Source organism: Bicyclus anynana, chromosome 12 (assembly GCF_947172395.1).
Source record: "Bicyclus anynana chromosome 12, ilBicAnyn1.1, whole genome shotgun sequence".
NCBI classification, from domain to species: Eukaryota; Metazoa; Arthropoda; class Insecta; order Lepidoptera; family Nymphalidae; genus Bicyclus; species Bicyclus anynana.
The window spans coordinates 13,256,968-13,279,901 of NC_069094.1; the positions used below are offsets into that span (position 1 = coordinate 13,256,968).

Below are 22,934 nucleotides of genomic sequence, written 5' to 3' on the forward strand. Positions count from 1 at the left end.
AGCGGGCTAACTTGTTAGGAGGAGGATGAAAATCAATACCCCTTTCGGTTTCTATACGACATCGTATCGGGTATCAGGTGAGATTGTAGTCAAGGGCAAACTTGTATTGAATAAAAAAAACAAACCTTTACAGTGGAAACACTGAGGATCTATCTTGTAGTGCACTTAAAGTTTACCCTTATCGTGTGTAAGAAATCTAAACACGGCTGTAATCTAAAGTTTCTAAACACGCAATTTGTACGTTTTAAACGCGCCGAGTTGTGTATTCACGGCGTGTTTGCGACGTGAGCTACAGTCTTTGTATGCGGCTCCTTATTAGCATCGCTGAGCAAACATAAACTCGTGGCTTAACATGAGACATGATGTTTCCCACCACAATGAGACAAAGAACACTACCTCGCAGGAGCGTAGCTACTGGTTCCGCGAAGTGGTCACATAACTTATAGACTACGAGCCCTTGAACAAACATTACCTGTGAAATGACCCAACATGAATAACGCTTAGAAGGCTGTTACTATATCAGAAAGTAACTCTGAATCGCCGTCATTTCTGAGCGGTACAGTGGTGAGTACGCGAGTAAATGGAATTTCTTAGGTACAAATGATGAATTACGACCAATTATAATTGTACGACTTTGTTATAGTGTTAATGACAAGCAGAAATGACAGCATAGTGCTCAGAGTTATTTTCTGATATAATAACAGCCGTCTAAGCATTATTCACGTTGGGTCATTTCACATGTAATTTTTGTTCAAGGGCTTGTAGTTTATTATGTTGGAACGCTTCTTTGTATTTCATAGAGTAAGCGAGCATGCGGATCATTTGATGTAAAGTGATTACCGCCGTATATTGCGAGTAAGCAAAATCACAGGTTTTGTTAATGCGTTGCCCGCTTCTCGGAATAGATTAACTAAGGAAAACTTTATAATAGGTACTAACTGTTAGTAAATGATCTGCCTCCTTCGTGAGTCGTAAACCTCATGTATGAGGGTCGTGACCACCTCCATCTCTGAACTTTGTCCTTGAGATCTTATGCCATATTATTCTATCTTCGGCTATTCAGAGAGTATCGTAGACAGTGGACTCAAATGTTGTGCGGACCTGCTCAGACCAACACATCGGGCATCGCGGCGTTTTCCTTCCACCTAGCACACGCGGTCTTCTTCCTACAACACGACGGTGTCGTAGCCGCTCCAAATACAACATTCAAAAACGAATACATTCTCGAGTCAGTACGACTAAATATCAATAGAAATATCATTCCCACACATTTCTTAAGTTTCGAAGCGTTAGCGTTTGTAGTAAAAGAATCGACGTGACACATAGCTACAGACCTTGGTCATTTATTTAACGTGCTAGTGGTCCCTAAATCTATACTAATATTATAAAGCTGAGCTGAGTTTGTTTGTTTGTTTGATTTAACGCCCTAATCTCAGGAACTAATGGTCCGATTTGAAAAATTCTTTCTGTGTTAGATAACCCATTTATCGAGGAAGGCTATAGGCTCTGTATTATCCCTGTATTCTTACGGGTACGGGAACCACGCGGGTAAAACCGCGCGGCGTCAGCTAGTAATTTATAAATTATCACTCTTAGCTCGCAAATTCGCATTAGAACAGTGTGAGCTCTACTATTCGGAGGAATTCCTTTTTCGATCTTCTTCAATCGCTTTACAGTTCATCAGATAATGTATAGTATAGAAAGATCAATCAATTTCACTTGCCAATGAACAGCATAGTTGAAAGACATAGCCAACGTTGCTCTTAGTTAGGCAAACAACTGAATCTACGAACGCGGAGATGCGAGAGGAACGTAATATCTTTAAACAAAGACTGCGTCATAACATTTTCCACTTCAAAGCTTACTTGGATGGTGTTACGGACAGAGAGATGTTATTACCTCTCGAATGATTCCTTCATTAACTTGCATGTGGTTCGTCAAGGACCAAGAGCCTGCGATAGTGGTAAGATCATTGGCTGAGAAACTTCGCGTGGGCCAAGAAATATATTATTCTTGTATTTTTTCGCTAGTAAGGTGAAAAGTTGTGTGTCACAAAAGAAAGAGTAAAGTATTGTTACGGGTTCGAGAATTTGAAATTAGACACATGGTGACTTGTATGAGACTTTATTTCACTCGTTAGTCCGAGTTTCAATACATACAAAACGTAGGCAATTCTTTGTCCAAAACCATAGCCAAGTTCACTATTGTTCATTTGTATCACACGGTGCGTCGCGTGTTTAAACCCATTACAAGGATTTTAGAATATTCTGAGAACGCCTACACGCGTGTTGTTTATTCCACGAAATTCGATAAGACAACAATAACATAAAAATTTTAATAAAAAAAATTCAACCGACTTCCAACTCAACAATTAGCCTAAACTAAAAAGCAAAAAATAACATCTTACCTATGTGCTACCTTCTGATCAGTTTGAAGGCGGTGCCAAGCCAGTGCATGTTTTAATTTAAGCCGTTTAAATTGCAAAATTTCTGTGGTTCTTTCAGAAACGGCTCTGAACAGGTAGGTATCATATGCCGACTAAACAGAAGTTTAGTCGGCATATGATACCTACCAAAATTACTTAAAAACATAAAACTTAAAAACTTAGGTACAAAACTCAAATGCCTTTGTATTTCACAGTAATTTTAAAAACAAAACAATTCAATCACTCGAGCGCGCGCCTCTCCCGCTCTTACGCATCAAGTGTTCTGTAGATAGAAAGAGAGAACGAAATCACGCGCGATGCACGAGGCAGCGCTAATGTTCGTGCGTGTGGGTGTTGTGTATGTGTTTGTCGTGTGGTAGAAAATCCGGGACACGCGGGACTTATCCAAAGTTTTACGGGACTTTTTTACTAATTATTTCAACGCGGGATTACATGTAGCATTACGGGACGGTCCCGCAGAATACGAGACGGTCGGCCGCCTTACATCGTCTTCTTAGCAACTACCAGGGTCCTCAGCCCGACTGCAGCAACGAGCTTCCATTCTGGTGAGAGCCACGAAGAGTTCAGCAGTTTGGCAAGAGCCACGTCGCTTGACTTTTTTCCTCCTGTGAATGAAGTAGGGGGTTTATTATAATAGGTAATATTAGTTTTTTTTTGTAGCTTGCACCTTGCTGTCAAAATCGATCCAGCCTTTATAGAGATTAGCGAGAATAAACAGATAGCTAGACAAACAAAATTTATACCATTACATTTACGAGGTAAAATATATTTATTTTATTTATTTTATTAGGATAACCAACAGCTATTACAATGTCACATGTTAATAATTTACATTGAAATAAATATTATTATAGGTTATCACAGCATTCGTTATGTCAATACTACAGTTGTCAGAAATTAATGAATGTCGAATTAAACAATGCAAATTAATATGAAAAAAAAATGTCAGACTACAATAAACTAAAAGCTAAAATTTAAAAAAAAAACAAATCACAAAATTAAATATATAAAAAAAAGGATATCAAAAAAAGTTACATTATTAAAGATTACAATACAATTACAATTATGTTAATACTATTATTGCATGTCATTATAAGTCAATTATTAATTAAAAGTCAATTATTATTGCATGTCAAATAATATTAAGCATTGGCATTTAATACATTAGTTACTGAGCGCCTATAATTGTTATTTTTTATTTGTGATTATAATTTTATATTGATTATTGTGGAATAAATCTATATCCTTTTGATGTTTCACACAATCATTGTATAGATGCATGTCAAGTCCGATACCCGAGGAATATACCGATTATTATCCTTGTTATTGCAAAAATATGTTGTTATTAGTTATTAATCATTATTTCATTTGTTAATTTTAATAATGTTTATATTGGTTAAAGTTACAGGAAAATTGTCTGTTTTTCTTGTAGCTATAAAATAACAGCTAAATCCATTTTTGTCACTCTCAGCAAAGATTGCGTCTGCTAGTCACGTTACTAAAAATCGTGCCGAAAAATTTTTCTGAATCTAAAATATTAAGTATCTCTTTAACTTCCTACCTGTAAAAGTAAGTTTTTCATTTATTTATGCTTTATATTATAGGGTTTACATTTTTATAATTCTCTTAAACGTTACATTTCGTGTATACCTAGATGAAATGGAATGTGTAGATATTGGAATGGATTTAATTTTACTTTTTAAAGTGATAATTTTTTAAGGGATTCTAAACTGATTTGTAACGTAATGCGTTACGGCGTCATTCTGTTGGTTCCTCTTTCTCTCACACAAATTTTGAGCTTCCCGAGACACATCCGTTTCTTTTTTCATTTTCACATGAATCTGGTATTTATATCTATAACTGTTGTTGTAAAATGTATAAAGGTCGTCGTTATCAACCAATACTCGGCTCACTGCTGAGCTCGAGTCTCCTCTCAGAATAAGAGTGGTTAGGCCAATAGTCCACCACGCTGGCCCAATGCTTGGCAGACTTCACACACGCAGAGAATTAAGGTTTCCTCACGATGTTTCCCTTCACCGTTTGAGACACGTGATATTTAATTTTTAAAATGTACACAACTGAAAAGTTGGAGGTGCATGCCCCGGACCGGATTAGAACCCACACCGTCAAAAAGCGGCAGAAGTCATATCCACTGGGAAATACGCCTGAATATAAAGGTAATTTCAGGTACCTAACTTGATAAAAAAAATTATACCTACATTCAATTAAGAATGAAATTTTATTATTTTATTTTTAGGTTACGCCAACGGTACATGGGATGTTGCAATCAAAGATAAATGGCATACCTAGTATGCCAGCTTTTAATGCACGTATCAGAAAAATACTAAAGTTTCAATTATGGATTTGGTGTATATTGTGGTTTATAAGTTTACCGAGCACATCGGGTAAATGTGGAGGCGTAGACATTTCAATAAGTATTTACCCGAAGGAACATAACATACTATATGGTGAACCGTTGGAATTATTTTGTGTTGCAGGCAGTAACTATTCAGCCAGTGATATTTTTATCATGAAAGATGGAAAAAAATTAGAATCCGAGATAGTGAACAGCACAACGCGCAGGTTGTACATTGCGAAGCCAGAAAAGCAATTTGCCACCTACAGTTGTCACAATTTGAAAAATAATAAACGCTGCATTTCCCGAATAGTCGTCGACAATCCTCCAAGTGATGTAACTGATTTCAATTGTTTTTCTAAGAATCTTGAATCATTGAATTGTTCATGGACTAGTCCTAAAGCTTACAGTGTTGTTAGTTACAAATTAAATTTTTATGTACATAATAACCTTGTGAGTCCGCCTTGTGAACCTTTTAGTTTTAAAACTACGCGGTACTGTGTGTGGGATTCATCGACTTTACCTCGATATAGACAACAAGATGAGAAACAACATTTTTACTTGAGCTCTTGTAACATATTTGGCTGCAACAACCAGAACTTCACTATAGATCACTTTTCCATCGTCAAACCAGACCCTCCCTATGATTTAGGAGTATTTTCAAATGGTGCGCATAATGTACTACTCAAATGGAGAATTCCTCATAACATAGCTGATTTATTACAGTGTGGAGTAGATTATAAAATACAGTACCAGATAGCTAAGGTCGACAATAGAACACATTTCCGAACTGTAGATACTTTACAACTCCCTGCAAAACCGGCAATGATTGTATTCAATATAGATTTACCATATGCTCATATGCAATATGAGGTGCGCATTTATATTAAATCAAAACTGGCAGTTTCCGAAGAATTCTGGTCTGACTATACATTTTTAGTATTCACTACATTAGCTGAAAGACCAATAAGACCACCAAAAATGATAGCTGGAGCATTTGATCAGAACATTGTAAGCAATAATGAACGGGTTATAAATATATATTGGCAGAACATTGAAGAAATAGAAGAAGCTGGACCTGAATTTACATACAAAGTACAGGTATCCGATGGTGATACGACTAATACAATTTATCCCGCTAATGGCAAAAGTTACGTTACATTCAAAACATCACTTGATGCACTCGATGTCTACGTGTGGTCAGCTAATATAAACGGTTCTTCTGAAAACCGCAGTTTCATCTATATTCCCCCAGAAAAAGATACGCGAAACTTAAAAATCAATTCTTTAAGGAAAGTGGCATATGAAAATGGAACTTATGAGTTATGGTGGGACGATGTGAAAGATGTAGACAATTATACGCTTTTCTGGTGTAAACACAATGGCGACCAGACGTGTTCGGGTCGGATCGAGTTTGCAGTTTTGGATTCGAGACAGGCCAGGCACGTTATTGATTTACCAAAGGATGATGTGTATCAGTTTGCTGTATCAGCAAACCGTGGCGTAAGCAGCGGTGGTATGACATGGGCAAAAATTTATGGTAGTCAGGTTGGCGACAGGATAGTTGATTGTGTACAAAGGGGAAATTATTAGATCGATGATTGTGTAACAATTTGTATTGAAACATATAATCATATTGCTCATAATAAGAATGAGAATTAATAAATCAAATAAAACTTTTATATGAATGACTTGTATACCGATATTTTGATAAATAAATATTATAACCTAATCACCGATTTTCAGTAAAGAGTTCATAACCATAGAGTCGATTTTTGCTGAATAGATATAGAAAGATGAAAACCAGTGGAAACATTGTTGGTCAATTTTCAGCGGGCATATTTGTTATCGGGCGCATCAAATTCTAGAAGATGGCTGGGAAGGAATACTTTTGCCCAATTCACCATGAATGTTACTTACAGTTTGACTTGAGAATTTAATCGACAACGTCCTAATAATTGTTCGGCTCTCATCAACAATGTCCTGGTGTTAGTTCCTCTTTTTCCGCAATATGCGAGGTTTTATATATTTCTGTTTAATGTAAGACAGGTCAATTGGACAAGACCAATTATTCCTGACACAAACTAACTATAATTATGTTAACGACGCAGCACACGATCGCGGGCGCGGGGGCGGGAGGGGAACCTGCAAATGCAAGGCGCGGCACTGCGCATTGAACGACCACGCGAACTGTCACGTTTTACCTTGTACAATGAGACATTAAATAATTACTTGCTATTTATACAGTTTAGGAAGGGTTCAATTGTTATTATTAACAACAATAAGGTCAGAACTCCTCTGCACGACGGAAGGCGCCGACACCACTAATTATTGTTAAAGGTAAATAGTTAACGTACTTATTGTAGTAGGTAAGTATTAGAATAACTAAAATTTGTACATATTCATGAACACTTTAACTTTTAATTTTAACTATTACAACTCGTCATTCTTTAAAAGACATAGTATTCTTTTAGCTTTTTATTTTTTTGGATTCTTTTTGACATTATTGGTCGAAGCGCTGTATATTTTGAGACCGAATATTCGGCGTTTCAGCGATAGGTTGACTTGCTCTATCTATGAATAGTATACCTCCTTCTTAGCGTTATCGTCGCAAAAAAGGAGGTTAAAATGAAAAAAACCGGACAAGTGCGAGTAGAACTCGCGTCACGAGGGTTCCGAACGTTGTTAATCTATCATGCTTTTGAAAACTGACCGGTGGACCTATTTTCTATTTTGGTATTCCTATATGCAAAATAAAAAAACAAATCAATTGCCAAAATGTCATCCACTTAATTTGATACAAATTACAAATGTCATCCGATGTTTCCGGTGGATATCATATAGCATGTACACTTTGTTGTCCACTTCAATAGGTTGATAATGATAATAAAGACCAAAATAGGCCAGCTGAAACTGTACCTAATTATATAATATTCAAGCTTATTTGTTTCGTTAAATATTATTATCTAAAGCTAAACCTATTTTTTTACAGTACAATCTTGAGTTGTTCAGGAAGTTTATATACATAAATAAATAGTGGAATTAAAGACAAAATTGTGCATGTGTGCGCTCAGTTTGGTCAATTTTCGTCGTTTTTTTAATAACTTGGATATTATTCATTTTAAAATTACAAAAAACAAATATTTGAGATCTTCATAACAAGTTCTTTCATTTTATTGGTCACATGATGCAAGTTTTCAAGTAGAAAGCTAACTTCTGTATTTTTTAAAAATTTTAGGTTTGGTAGTTTCGGAGAAAAAGGGAGGGAGGGAGGGGGAATGGTCTATTTTCTTGACTAAGTTAGAAACTATTTAGTTCAAAATTACAATAAAAATATTTTTGAAATCCTCTCATCAAGACCTTTCACTTGATGTATCACATGATGCACTTAAAAAAAAATATTTTTTGAATTTTCCATCTTGCCTCCCAGAAGTGACCTTCATATTTAAAAATATCATATTTCTGAGGTTTTCCGGAAATCTTCAAGTAGAAAGCTAACTTCTGTATTTTTTTCAAAATTTTAGGTTTGGTACTTTCGGAGAAAGGGGGGAGGAGTGGTATATTTTCATGAATAACTTGGAAACTATTTATTTCAAAATAAAAATATTTTTAAAATCCTCTCATTAAGACCATTCGTTTAGTGTATCACATGATGCAGATTGAATTTTTTTTTTTGAATTTTCCATTTTGCTCAAAAGTGACCTTTTATATATAAAAATTTCAAAGTTTAAAAATTTTCCCGAAATCTTCAAGTAAAAACTAATTTTTGTATTTTGTTCAAAATTTTAGATACATAGTTTCGGAGAAAAAGGGCATGGTCTATTGTCGTCTATTTGTTTAAATATTTTAAAAATACAATTTTAAAAATATTTAAAAAATAAAAATAAAATTGGTCTCAAGTATCAATTTTTTTTTTTTTTTAAATATTTTTAAAATTCTCTTATCAAGACCTTTCATTTGAGTACGATTACCTACCTACAGTACAATGTCCTTGCTGTTAAAATCGGTCCAGCCTTTTTAGAGATTAGTCAGAACAAACAGATAGCCAGACAAAACAAAATTTATACCGTTACACATACGTTATAAAATCTACCGATTATTCTTGTAACTATATATAAATATGTCATTACTAGTTATTAGATAAATATTATCAATGTTTATATTTGTTTAAAGTTACAGGAAAATTTACTGTTTTTCCAGTAGCTATAAAAACAACAGTTAAATTCTATTTCTGTCAATCACACTTCTTCTGTCATTCACTCACACAGGTACGTTACTAAAAACCGTACTAATAAAATTCTCTGAATCCAAAATACTAAGTATCTTCTTAACTTCCAACCTGTAACCTGTAGAAAGTTTTTATTCGATAGATGTTTTATCTAATCGACTGGCCTATTAATTATTTTGGTCTTTATTATCAACCTATTAAAATAAACATCAAATCGAAATGTCATTTACCTACTGTGAAATATGGCCACGGTAAGCACCTTAAGACATTTTTACATAAAATCTCAATTTCGTTAATGTCAACTAGCATACGTCAAAGATAATCCAGCCTTTTAGCCCAGTATCAATAGTAATGCAAATTAGTAATAATAATAATAATAATGCAAAGTAAACCATACTTTGCATAATTATAATTTTATTGAACACTACATCTCTTAGGTATCTTGATGAAATGGAAGATGTAGAATGTATGAAACAACGGCTAAAACTCACGTGATATATACAGTTTTATACTAGTTCAGGAGTTGTTGTAAATTGTACCTAGTCTTCACACATCATATTGCAATAAAAAAAATGTATTTACTTCCTATTTAGCTACTGTAATGTTAAAAATAATTTATATATGTAATTTGTACATGTAAACATTCATCTGTATTAATATTAGTAAAGATTTAGCTTAAGGTGCACATTATTAACTGTAACATTTTTGTATAATAAATAAATGAATAAATAAATTTAAAAAAATAGATATTAGGTCGGAGCACGGGCATACTCCGACCTAATATCACGTGAGTTTTAGCCGTTGTTTGATAATAAATAAATATGCATAACACTCACGATAGTTTAAATTCTAAAATAGGATTTAATTTAATTTTTAATAACTTCTTAAGGGAAGGGTAAATTGCTTCGTAACGTAACGCGTTACCGCGTCATTCTGTTTGGTTTCCTTTTCTCTCACACATACGGCAACTGGTTTATGTTATCACTTCTGTCGATAACTTAAGCGTACACCCGCGACTTTTTCCGCGTGGAAATCAATGTAAACTGTCAACCCATATTTCACCACTTCAGGGGTTGAATTTTAAAAATTCTTGAATTGCATTGTATTTCGTATTTTTTTTCATGATTAATGAACCAATTTTTAAAACTGTAACTCTAAAAATGAAGGACTTTCCATACAAACTTTTAACCCCTATTTCACCTCTTTCTATTTTTATTTTAGGGTCATAAAGTACCCTATGTTTTGTTCTAAGGTCTCATTTACCATTATACCAAAATTTATCTTGATCGGTTTAGCCGTTTAGCTGTGAAAAGGTAACAGACAGACAGACCGACATACAGACAGGCTTACTTGCGCATTTATAATATTAGTATAGATTCATACAGTTGTTGCAAAATTACATATAAAGGCAAAGCAATTTGAATCCTTGATATAAATATCAATACCTACATTTAATAGGGACTGAAATTATGTTAATTTTATTCTTTTATTTTTAGGTTACGCCAACGGTACATGGGATGTTACAATCAAAGATAAATGTACATATATACATACCTAGTATGCCAGCTTTTCATGCACGTATCTGAAAAATACTAAAGTTTCAATTATGGATTTGGTGTATATTGTGGTTTATAAGTTTACCGAGCACATCGGGTAAATGTGGAGGCGTAGACATTTCAATAAGTATTTACCCGAAGGAACATAACATACTATATGGTGAACCGTTGGAATTATTTTGTGTTGCAGGCAGTAACTATTCAGCCAGTGATATTTTTATCATGAAAGATGGAAAAAAATTAGAATCCGAGATAGTGAACAGCACAACGCGCAGGTTGTACATTGCGAAGCCAGAAAAGCAATTTGCCACCTACAGTTGTCACAATTTGAAAAATAATAAACGCTGCATTTCCCGAACAGTCGTCGACAATCCTCCAAGTGATATAACTGTTTTCAATTGTTTTTCTAAGAATCTTGAATCGTTAAATTGTTCATGGACTAGTCCTGAAGCTTACAGTGTTGTTAATTACAAATTAACTTTTTATTTACATAATAACCTTGTGAATCCACCATGTGTACCTTTTACTTTTGAAACTACGCGGTACTGTGTGTGGTATCCAACTACTTCGCCTAGATATAGACAACAAGAAGAGGAACTACATTTTTACTTGAGCTCTTGTAACATATTTGGCTGCAACAACCAGAACTTCATCATAGATCACTTTTCTATCATCAAACCAGACCCTCCGTATGAGTTAAGAGTAGTATCCTATGGTGCTCATAATGTAGTTCTCAAATGGAGAATTCCTTATAACATAGTCGATTTCTTAAAGTGTGGAGTTAATTATAAAATACAGTACCAGATATCTAAGGTCGACAATGGAACACATTTCCGAACTGTAGATACATCACAAATTCCTTCGAAAACGGAAGTGATTGAATTCAATTTAATAGATTTACCATATGCTCATATGCAATATGAGGTACGAATTTGTATTAAATCAAAACGTGCAGCTTCAGAAGAATTCTGGTCTGACTATACATTTTTAGAATTCACTACATTAGCTGAAAGACCAATAAGACCACCAAAAATGATAGCTGGAGCATTTGATCAGAACATTGTAAGTAATAATGAACGGGTTATAAAGGTCTATTGGCAGGACATTAAAGAAATAGAAGAAGCTGGACCTGAATTTACATACAAAGTACAGATATCCGATGGTGATACGACTAATACAATTTATCCCACTAATGGCAAAAGTTACGTTACATTCAAAACATCACTTGATGCACTCGATGTCTACGTGTGGTCAGCTAATATAAACGGTTCTTCTGAAAACAGCAGTTACATCTATATTCCGCCAGAAAAAGATACGCGAAACTTGAAAATCAATTCTTTAAGGAAAGTGGCATATGAAAATGGAACTTATGAGTTATGGTGGGACGATGTGAAAGATGTCGACAATTATACGCTTTTCTGGTGTAAACACAATGGCGACCAGACGTGTTCGGGTCGGATCGAGTTTGCAGTTTTGGATTCGAGACAGGCCAGGCACGTTATTGATTTACCAAAGGATGATGTGTATCAGTTTGCTGTATCAGCAAACCGTGGCGTAAACAGCGGTGGTATGACATGGGCAAAAATTTATGGTAGTCAGGTTGACGACAGGTTAGTTGATTGTGTACAAAGGGGAAATTATTAGATCGATGATTGTGTAACAATTTGTGTTGAAACATATAATCATATTGCTCATAATGAGAATGAGAATTAATAAATCAAATAAAACTTTTATATGAATGACTTGTATACCGATATTTTGATAAATAAATATTATAAACTAATCACCGGTTTTCAGTAAAGAGTTCATAACCATAGAGTCGATTTTTGCTGAATAGATATAGAAAGATGAAAACCAGTGGAAACATTGTTGGTCAATTTTCAGCGGGCATATTTGTTATCGGGCGCATCAAATTCTTGAAGATGGCTTGGAAGGAATACTTTTGCCCAATTCACCATGAATGTTACTTACAGTTTGACTTGAGAATTTAATCGACAACGTCCTATTAATTGTTCGGCTCTCATGAACAATGTCCTGGTGTTAGTTCCTCTTTTTCCGCCATATGCGAGGTTTTATATATTTCTGTTTAATGTTAGACAGTCCAATTGGATAGGACCAATTATTCCTGACACAAACTAACTATAATTATGTTAACGACGCAGCTGTATGCGCACACGATCGCGGGCGCGGGGGCGGGAGGGGGACCTGCAAACGCAAGGCGCGGCAGTCGGCACTGCGCATTGAACGACTACGCGAACTGTCACGTTTTACCTTGTACAATGAGACATTAAATAATTACTTGCTATTTATACAGTTTAGGAAGGGTTCAATTGTTATTATTAACAACAATAAGGTCAGAACAATAAGGTCAGAACTCCTCTGCACGACGCAAGGCGCCGACACCACTAATTATTGTTAAAGGTAAATAGTTAACGTACTTATTGTAGTAGGTAAGTATTAGAATAACCAAAACTTGTACATATTCATGAACACTTTAACTTTTAATTTTAACTATTACAACTCGTCATTCTTTAAAAGACATAGTTTTCTTTTAGCTTTTTATTTTTTTGGATTCTTTTTGACATTATTGGTATGGCTGTATATTTTGAGATTTCGAATATTCGGCGTTTCAGCGATAGGTTGACTTGCTCTATCTATGAATAGTATACCTCCTTCTTAGCGTTATCGTCGCAAAAATGGAGGTTAAAATGAAAAAAATCGGACTAGTGCGAGTAGAACTCGCGTCACGAGGGTTCCGAACGTTGTTAATCTATCATGCTTTTGAAAACTGACCGGTGGACCTATTTTCTATTTTGGTATTCCTATATCCAAAATAAAAAAACAAATCAATTGCCAAAATGTCATCCACTTAATTTGATACAAATTACAAATGTCATCCGATGTTTCCGGTGGATATCATCATATAGCATGTACACTTTGTTGTCCACTTCAATAGGTTGATAATGATAATAAAGACCAAAATAGGCCAGCTGAAACTGTACCTAATTATATAATATTCAAGCTTATTTGTTTCGTTAAATATTATTATCTAAAGCTAAACCTATTTTTTTACAGTACAATCTTGAGTTGTTCAGGAAGTTTATATACATAAATAAATAGTGGAATTAAAGACAAAATTGTGCATGTGTGCGCTCAGTTTGGTCAATTTTCGTCGTTTTTTTAATAACTTGGATATTATTCATTTTAAAATTACAAAAAACAAATATTTGAGATCTTCATAACAAGTTCTTTCATTTTATTGGTCACATGATGCAAGTTTTCAAGTAGAAAGCTAACTTCTGTATTTTTTAAAAATTTTAGGTTTGGTAGTTTCGGAGAATAAGGGGGGGGGAGGGAATGGTCTATTTTCTTGACTAAGTTAGAAACTATTTAGTTCAAAATTACAATAAAAATATTTTTGAAATCCTCTCATCAAGACCTTTCACTTGATGTATCACATGATGCACTTAAAAAAAAATATTTTTTGAATTTTCCATCTTGCCTCCCAGAAGTGACCTTCATATTTAAAAATATCATATTTCTGAGGTTTTCCGGAAATCTTCAAGTAGAAAGCTAACTTCTGAATGTTTTTAAAAATTTTAGGTTTGGTACTTTCGGAGAAAGGGGGGGGGAGTGGTATATTTTCTTGAATAACTTGGAAACTATTTATTTCAAAATAAAAATATTTTTAAAATCCTCTCATTAAGACCATTCGTTTAGTGTATCACATGATGCAGATTGAATTTTTTTTTTTTTAATTTTCCATTTTGTGACCTTTTATATGTATACAAAAATTTCAAAGTTTAAATATTTTCCCGAAATCTTCAAGTAAAAACTAATTTTTGTATTTTGTTCAAAATTTTAGATAGGTACATAGTTTCGGAGAAAAAGGGCATGGTCTATTGTCGTCTATTTGTTTAAATATTTTAAAAATACAATTTTAAAAATATTAAAAAAATAAAATTAAAATTGGACTCAAGTATCAATTTTATTTTTTTTTAAATATTTTTAAAATTCTCTTATCAAGACCTTTCATTTGAGTACGATTACCTACCTACAGTACAATGTCCTTGCTGTTAAAATCGGTCCAGCCTTTTTAGAGATTAGTCAGAACAAACAGATAGCCAGACAAAACAAAATTTATACCGTTACACATACGTTATAAAATCTACCGATTATTCTTGTAACTATATATAAATATGTCATTACTAGTTATTAGATAAATATTATCAATGTTTATATTTGTTTAAAGTTACAGGAAGATTTACTGTTTTTCTAGTAGCTATAAAAACAACAGTTAAATTCCATTTCTGTCAATCACACTTCTTCTGTCAGTCACACACAGGTACGTTAATAAAAACCGTACTAATAAAATTATCTGAATCCAAAATACTAAGTATCTTCTTAACTTCCAACCTGTAACCTGTAGAAAGTTTTTATTCAATAGATGTTTTATCTAATCGACTGACCTATTAATTATTTTGGTCTTTATTATCAACCTATTAAAATAAACATCAAATCGAAATGTCATTTACCTACTGTGAAATATGGCCACGGTAAGCACCTTAAGACATTTTTACATAAAATCTCAATTTCGTTAATGTCAACTAGCATACGTCAAAGATAGTCCAGCCTTTTAGCCCAGTATCAATAGTAATGCGAATTAATAATAATAATAATAATAATGCAAAGTAAACCATACTTTGCATAATTATAATTTTATTGAACACTACATCTCTTAGGTATCTTGATGAAATGGAAGATGTAGATGAATGGATTTGAAATGGATTTAATTTAAATTAATTGATTATGAAACAACGGCTAAAACTCACGTGATATATACAGTTTTATACTAGTTCAGGAGTTGTTGTAAATTGTACCTAGGCTTCACACATCTTTATATTGCAATAAAAAAAAATGTATTTACTTCCTATTTAGCTACTGTAATGTTAAAAATAATTTATATATGTAATTTGTACATGTAAACATTCATCTGTATTAATATTAGTAAAGATTTAGCTTAAGGTGCACATTATTAACTGTAACACTTTTGTATAATAAATAAATGAATAAATAAATTAAAAAAAATAGATATTAGGTCGGAGCACGGGCATACTCCGACCTAATATCACGTGAGTTTTAGCCGTTGTTTGATAATAAATTAATATGCATAACACTCACGATAGTTTAAATTCTAAAATAGGATTTAATTTAATTTTTAATAACTTCTTAAGGGAAGGGTAAATTGCTTCGTAACGTAACGCGTTACCGCGTCATTCTGTTTGGTTTCCTTTTCTCTCACACATACGGCAACTGGTTTATGTTATCACTTCTGTCGATAATTTAAGCGTACACCCGCGACTTTTTCCGCGTGGAAATCAATGTAAACTGTCAACCCATATTTCACCACTTCAGGGGTTGAATTTTAAAAATTCTTGAATTGCATTATATTTCGTATTTTTTTCATGATTAATGAACCAATTTTTAAAACTGTAACTCTAAAAATGAAGGACTTTCCATACAAACTTTTAACCACTATTTCACCTCTTTCTATTTTTATTTTAGGGTCATAAAGTACCCTATGTTTTGCTCTAAGGTCTCATTTACCATTATACCAAAATTTATCTTGATCGGTTCAGCCGTTTAGCTGTGAAAAGGTAACAGACAGATAGACCGACATACAGACAGGCTTACTTGCGCATTTATAATATTAGTATAGATTCATACAGTTGTTGCAAAATTACATATAAAGGCAAGGCAATTTGAATCCTTGATATAAATATCAATACCTACATTTAATAGGGACTGACATTATGTTAATTTTATTCTTTTATTTTTAGGTTACGCCAACGGTACATGGGATGTTGCAATCAAAGATAAATGTACATATATACATACCTAGTATGCCAGCTTTTCATGCACGTATCAGAAAAATACTAAAGTTTCAATTATGGATTTGGTGTATATTGTGGTTTATAAGTTTACCGAGCACATCGGGTAAATGTGGAGGCGTAGACATTTCAATAAGTATTTACCCGAAGGAACATAACATACTATATGGTGAACCGTTGGAATTATTTTGTGTTGTAGGCAGTAACTATTCAGCCAGTGATATTTTTATCATGAAAGATGGAAAAAAATTAGAATCCGAGATAGTGAACAGCACAACGCGCAGGTTGTACATTGCGAAGCCAGAAAAGCAATTTGCCACCTACAGTTGTCACAATTTGAAAAATAATAAACGCTGCATTTCCCGAACAGTCGTCGACAATCCTCCAAGTGATATAACTGTTTTCAATTGTTTTTCTAAGAATCTTGAATCGTTAAATTGTTCATGGACTAGTCCTGAAGCTTACAGTGTTGTTAATTACAAATTAACTTTTTATTTACATAATAACCTTGTGAATCCACCATGTGTACCTTTTAGTTTTGAAACTACGCGGTACTGTGTGTGGTATCCAACTACTTCGCCTAGATATAGACAACAAGAAGAGGAACTACATTTTTACTTGAGCTCTTGTAATTTATTTGGCTGCAACAATCAGAACTTCATCATAGATCACTTTTCTATCATCAAACCAGACCCTCCGTATGAGTTAAGAGTAGTATCCTATGGTGCTCATAATGTAGTTCTCAAATGGAGAATTCCTTATAACATAGTCGATTTCTTAAAGTGTGGAGTTAATTATAAAATACAGTACCAGATATCTAAGGTAGACAATGGAACACATTTCCGAACTGTAGATACATCACAAATTCCTTCGAAAACGGAAGTGATTGAATTCAATTTAATAGATTTACCATATGCTCATATGCAATATGAGGTACGAATTTGTATTAAATCAAAACGCGCAGCTTCAGAAGAATTCTGGTCTGACTATACATTTTTAGTATTCACTACATTAGCTGAAAGGCCAATAAGACCACCAAAAATGATAGCTGGAGCATTTGATCAGAACATTGTAAGTAATAATGAACGGGTTATAAATGTCTATTGGCAGGACATTGAAGAAATAGAAGAAGCTGGACCTGAATTTACATACAAAGTACAGGTATCCGATGGTGATACGACTAATACAATTTATCCCGCTAATGGCAAAAGTTACGTTACATTCAAAACATCACTTGATGCACTCGATGTCTACGTGTGGACAGCTAATATAAACGGTTCTTCTGAAAACAGCAGTTACATCTATATTCCGCCAGAAAAAGATACGCGTAACTTGAAAATCAATTCTTTAAGGAAAGTGGCATATGAAAATGGAACTTATGAGTTATGGTGGGACGATGTGAAAGATGTAGACAATTATACGCTTTTCTGGTGTAAACACAATGGCGACCAGACGTGTTCGGGTCGGATCGAGTTTGCAGTTTTGGATTCGAGACAGGCCAGGCACGTTATTGATTTACCAAAGGATGATGTGTATCAGTTTGCTGTATCAGCAAACCGTGGCGTAAACAGCGGTGGTATGACATGGGCAAAAATTTATGGTAGTCAGGTTGGCGACAGGATAGTTGATGGTGTATAAAGAGGAAATTATTAGATCGATGATTGTGTAACAATTTGTATTAAAACAAACTTAATGCTCATGACGAGATTGAGAATTAATAAAATAAATAAGTTTTGTACTTGTAACTTGTAAACCGATATTTAAATAAAAAAATAATATAATCTAAGAACAGATTTTTTAGTAAAGAGTTCATAACCTTAGAGCCAATTTTTGCTGAATAGATATTGAAGGAAGTCGGTTAAAGATATTTAAAAACCAGTGGTAACATTGTTGATCATTTTCCAGCGGGCATATTTGTTATCGGGCGCATCAAATTTTAAAAGATTAAAGAAGATGGCTTGGAAGGAATACGCCCTGCCACCATGGTTCGCTACTTTTATAACTTTGTCCAATTCACCATTAATGTTACTTACAGTTTGACTTGAGAATTTAATCGACAATGTCTTATCAATTGTTCGGCTTTTATCAACAATGTCCTGGTGTTCGTTCCTCTTTTTCCATAACATGAGAGGTTTTATGTATCTCTGTTTAATGTTAGTTAGTTCAATTGGTCAAATACCTAATTAAAACCCGTCTAAAGACTGTTAACTTGTCTCGTTTTCAGAAAACTCGCTGTGCCATTAAGAAAATTTCACCTCACCGGTATTCAGCGCGAGTGCGCTCGGCGTTTACACTAATTAATTCCCCTAAATCAAAACAACACTGCTCGAAACTCGCAACAAACGCGCCTCTCTTTAAATTTAATTACGGAGGGACGAAGAAACAAATTAGCCCAAGAAATTTTAATTTCTCTAATGAGCCGGGCACACTTGTAACACGCCACTCCCGTCGCGCTGTCTGAATAGTCTAGTTTCAACATTTTCTAATGTACGACAAACTAAAGCTGAAGAGTTTGTTTGATTGAAAGCGCGAATTTTAATCTCGGGAATTACTGGTCCGATTTGAAACATTCTTTCAGTGCTAGATAGCCCATTTATCGAGGAAGGCTATAGGCTATATATTATCCCTGTTTTCCTACGGGAACGGGAACCACGCGGGTAAAACCGCGCGGCGTCAGCTAGTGTTTAATAAATACTCGTATATCATTACGCAAGTTTCAGACGAGCAATAAACAAGTAATAAATTGTCATCGTATCGCTGAAAATGTCTCAAATCACAAATAATATAATGAGCGCAAAAGTTTTGTTGTCTGTCTGCCGCAAGATTTATACTAAGGAATGTTTTAACTAGATTTGGCAACAGCTCAGACTTCATTGCGGAATTCTGCGGATATTTTAATTTCTACACGTCTGTCTGTCTGAAGTATTTTCTTCATCTTTACTGAAAATAGTCGATCTCTCATTTATTTATATCTCCTTTTTTTAATTTTTTAACAATGCTATACATAAAATATACAAAACACTATTAAAAACTTATAAAAAAAAATTCAGCCCTCCCGCTGCGGGACATTTGAATGCCCAAGCAACCGGTGGTCAGGCTCCAGAGTGAGTAACCTCCTCACAATACGCGCCGTCTCAAGAATCACTGCCTTCTGTATCCGACTCTTGATCCAACAGTTAAGCGAAAGCTTCTTAAGGTGTTGGTCGAAGCTTTTCGCTATAAGACCATTGACTGAAACAACTATCGGAACAATAATAGTTGACTCAACATTCGACATGGCGGTAATCTCGTGAGCAAGGTCCAAGTATTTTGATACTTTTTCCTTTTCGGCTTTAACCGGATTATCGTCATGTGGAACTGTAATATCAACAACTATTGCACGACGCACTGACCGATCGACTAGCACTATATCAGGTCTATTGGCAACAATATACCTGTCAGTAATAATAGTAATAGTCGATATTATTGAAATGTAATGTTATAGATGTTTAGAAATCTAAATTAAATAGGTACCTAAATAAATAAATATAAATAAAGAACATCTACAAGCTGAAGTGGTAATGGGCAGGCCACACAGTTCGAAGAGCCGATGGACGTTGGGGTCCCAAGGTGCTGGAATTGCGATCTCGCACCGGAAAGCGCAGTGTTGATCGACCCCCCACTAGGTTGACTGAGGATATCAAGCAGTTGCAGGGAGCTGCTGGATGTTGACGGCTCGAGACTGTTGTTTCTGGAGGTCAATGCAAGAGGCCATGTCATGAGCAGTACGTCCATCGACTGATGATGATGATGGATGATGATGATGATGATACTTTTCGATGATACGATTCCTAGCTGATACTCGCGGTGTGAATTAGGGTTTGCACAAATTGTTTATAAATAGCAGCCAAAACAGTCAGTAGTATTTTTTATATTATTACAATCAGTTTTTCGCATATCTCGCAGGAATCATGGTTTCTTTCGGGGCAACCCATATGTCTAGGATATAATCTATCCAAATCCAAAATTCAGCTAAATCGGGTAAGTACCTAAATATATAGATTAATAAATATAAATATATAACATCTACTTAAACAATACACACATCACTATCAAGACCCAAACTAACAGTATCTTGTGTTATGGGTACCAAGACAGAGAATTTCAGCTAAATCGGGTAAGTCAAAGTCAAAATTAATTTTTTTTTTAAATTGGCTTAGTTTATAAGCTCTTTCGAAATGTCAGGTAATAATATTAGACTTAAGATAATGGTGATAGTAATTATTCAAAAACTTAAAATTAAAGTTACGAGGGTTCCAAACGCGCCTTGGTCCGAGAAGAGCCCACAAAAAACTCAGCCAAAAGTAAGTAAGGTAAGTAGCCGTGACTTTATAGAGTAACAAAAATCCACTATTCTATTTACCACCACTTTTTATTACCACTTATCTATTTCTATTCCAAATTTTAGCCAAATTGGTTTAGTTGTTGCAGCGTTAAAGAGTAACTAACATCCAAACATTTTGACGGCCGCGTGACGCAGTGGGTAGTGACCCTGCTTTCTGTATCCACGGCCGTGGGTTCGATTCCCACAGCTGGAAAATATTTGTGTGATGAGCATGGGTGTTTTCCACTGTACATTATATAAGAAATCAAATCAAAATCAAAATCAAAAATCATTTATTTCAAGTAGGTTTTATTTACAAGCACTTTTGACACGTCAGTTGACTATTTGTAAAGATTCTACCACCGGTTCGGAAGGCAGGTTCTGCTGAGAAGATACCGGCAAGAAACTCAACAGTTGCTCTTTTGAAAAAGTCATACAGTATTATTAAGTATTTATATGTAGTATATAATTGTTAATTAATATTATAATATCAACTATCTTAGCACCCATAACACAAGCTACTCTGTAGGCTTACGTTGGGGCTAGATAGTGATGTGTATTGTTTAAGTATATTTATTTATTTATTATTATTAAACAAACATCCAAACAAAGATCCATACAAACATCAGTACAAACTTTCGTGTTTATAATATTATTAACTAAGAACTGAGTTTTTCGAAAATCTCCCGGGAACTATTATTTATTTTGGGCCTGAAAATATGTTAACCCAAGACATAATCTATGTCCATTCCAAATTTCAGTTAAATCGGTTCAATAGTCCCAATGTCACAGAGTATCCCTTCACGAAAACTTCTTTTCTAAAAACCCTTTATGGGCCACTTTACTGTTAACTAAATTATAATATATCATATACGTTTAATTAAGCAATATCTAATACGCACATTAATTTAGATGGACGGTCGCAATAAAGGATAATAAAAATCCACGGATCATTCTCATTTTCAGATTCATTTCGGGACCCAAGCTTAAGGATAAAGGGTAATTTTGCTCCATTCAATATTATTATAAGCCTACATAATTATAATTATTGCTTTAATATTAATTAATAAGGATTCTTCGACTATTAGCCCAACGACTGTCGTAGACATAACTATGGTCATAACCACAATATTTAACGCAACTGACCCTTAATCCTGAAATATAATATAATTAGATATTTATTTCATTACATAACCATTGAGTGTTATTTTATTTTGTGACGATATTATTCTGCGGTTTACTGAGTAAATGTAGTATCAATTGTGGGAAGTAAGTGAATACGTAATTTAGCAAAAACAATTACATATATTTTTTAAAGTTAGCTTGTTTCATAATGATTCCAACCAATAAGTCATAGAGCTCCCATACAAAAACTTTAAAGAAATCGTGGTGGCAGCGGCACTTCAAAGAGGCGTGAAAGATGACAGCCATTAAACTTTAAATTGACAGTTACCCCACACACGAAAGGATATGTTTTATATTAAAAATATCTATACTTATAATAAATCTGTAGAGAAGTCAATTCTGTACATGAAATATATTTCCAAAATAACTATCAGGGGGCGATTAGTGATCGATACTGATGCCAAAAATGCAATCAGTAAAATTTTTGTCTGTCTGTCTGTCTGTATGTTCTTTATAGAAACAAAAACTACTCGACGGATTTTAACGAAACTTGGTACATATATTCTTCATACTCCTGGGCAGGTTATAGTATACTTTTGATCACGCTACAATCACTAGGAGCAGAGCAGTGAAGGGAAATGTTGGGAAAACGGGTGAAGTTACTCAATTTTTTAAGCTTCCGTCGCGTGTTATGTTCGTTATAGAAACAAAAACTACTCCACGGATTTTAACAAAACTTGGCACAATTATTCTTCATACTCCTGGGCAGGTTACAGTATATTTTTCATTACGCTAGCGTTAATAGTTAATTTTTTAATGTCGCATGGTCCCTACCATAGGGGTAGTAGGATAGGGGTAGGATAGGGGTAGTCTAGGGGTAAGGTAGAGGTAGGGTAGGGGTAGGGTAGGGTAGGGTAGGGTAGGGTAGGGGTAGGCGTAGTAGTAGGGTTTCACGCAGACGAAGTCGCG

At 34.3% G+C, this 22,934-nt stretch overlaps 3 protein-coding genes across 3 annotated transcripts; all 3 read left to right on the plus strand.

Annotated features, from left to right (window-relative positions):
• Positions 1-3,854: 3,854 nt before the first annotated feature.
• Positions 3,855-6,749, plus strand: LOC128198570 (cytokine receptor-like). Its single transcript, XM_052884667.1, has 2 exons — positions 3,855-4,015; positions 4,704-6,749. Exon 2 carries the CDS (start codon positions 4,725-4,727, stop codon positions 6,393-6,395), a length of 1,671 nt encoding a protein of 556 aa, XP_052740627.1. The 5' UTR covers positions 3,855-4,015; positions 4,704-4,724; the 3' UTR covers positions 6,396-6,749.
• Positions 6,750-6,961: 212 nt separating this feature from the next.
• LOC112048960 (cytokine receptor) lies at positions 6,962-12,369 on the plus strand. The gene is made up of 2 exons (XM_052884669.1): positions 6,962-7,142; positions 10,527-12,369. Exon 2 carries the CDS (start codon positions 10,809-10,811, stop codon positions 12,228-12,230), a length of 1,422 nt encoding a protein of 473 aa, XP_052740629.1. The 5' UTR covers positions 6,962-7,142; positions 10,527-10,808; the 3' UTR covers positions 12,231-12,369.
• Positions 12,370-12,818: 449 nt separating this feature from the next.
• LOC128198020 (cytokine receptor-like) lies at positions 12,819-18,245 on the plus strand. Its single transcript, XM_052884668.1, has 2 exons — positions 12,819-13,007; positions 16,427-18,245. Exon 2 carries the CDS (start codon positions 16,448-16,450, stop codon positions 18,113-18,115), a length of 1,668 nt encoding a protein of 555 aa, XP_052740628.1. The 5' UTR covers positions 12,819-13,007; positions 16,427-16,447; the 3' UTR covers positions 18,116-18,245.
• Positions 18,246-22,934: the final 4,689 nt, after the last annotated feature.

Bases quoted from the DNA above. Each gene is read 5' to 3' on its own strand.
- LOC128198020 (XM_052884668.1), top strand. From the start codon at position 16,448: ATGTTGCAATCAAAGATAAATGTACATATATACATACCTAGTATGCCA.
- LOC128198570 (XM_052884667.1), top strand. From the start codon at position 4,725: ATGTTGCAATCAAAGATAAATGGCATACCTAGTATGCCAGCTTTTAAT.
- LOC112048960 (XM_052884669.1), top strand. From the start codon at position 10,809: ATGAAAGATGGAAAAAAATTAGAATCCGAGATAGTGAACAGCACAACG.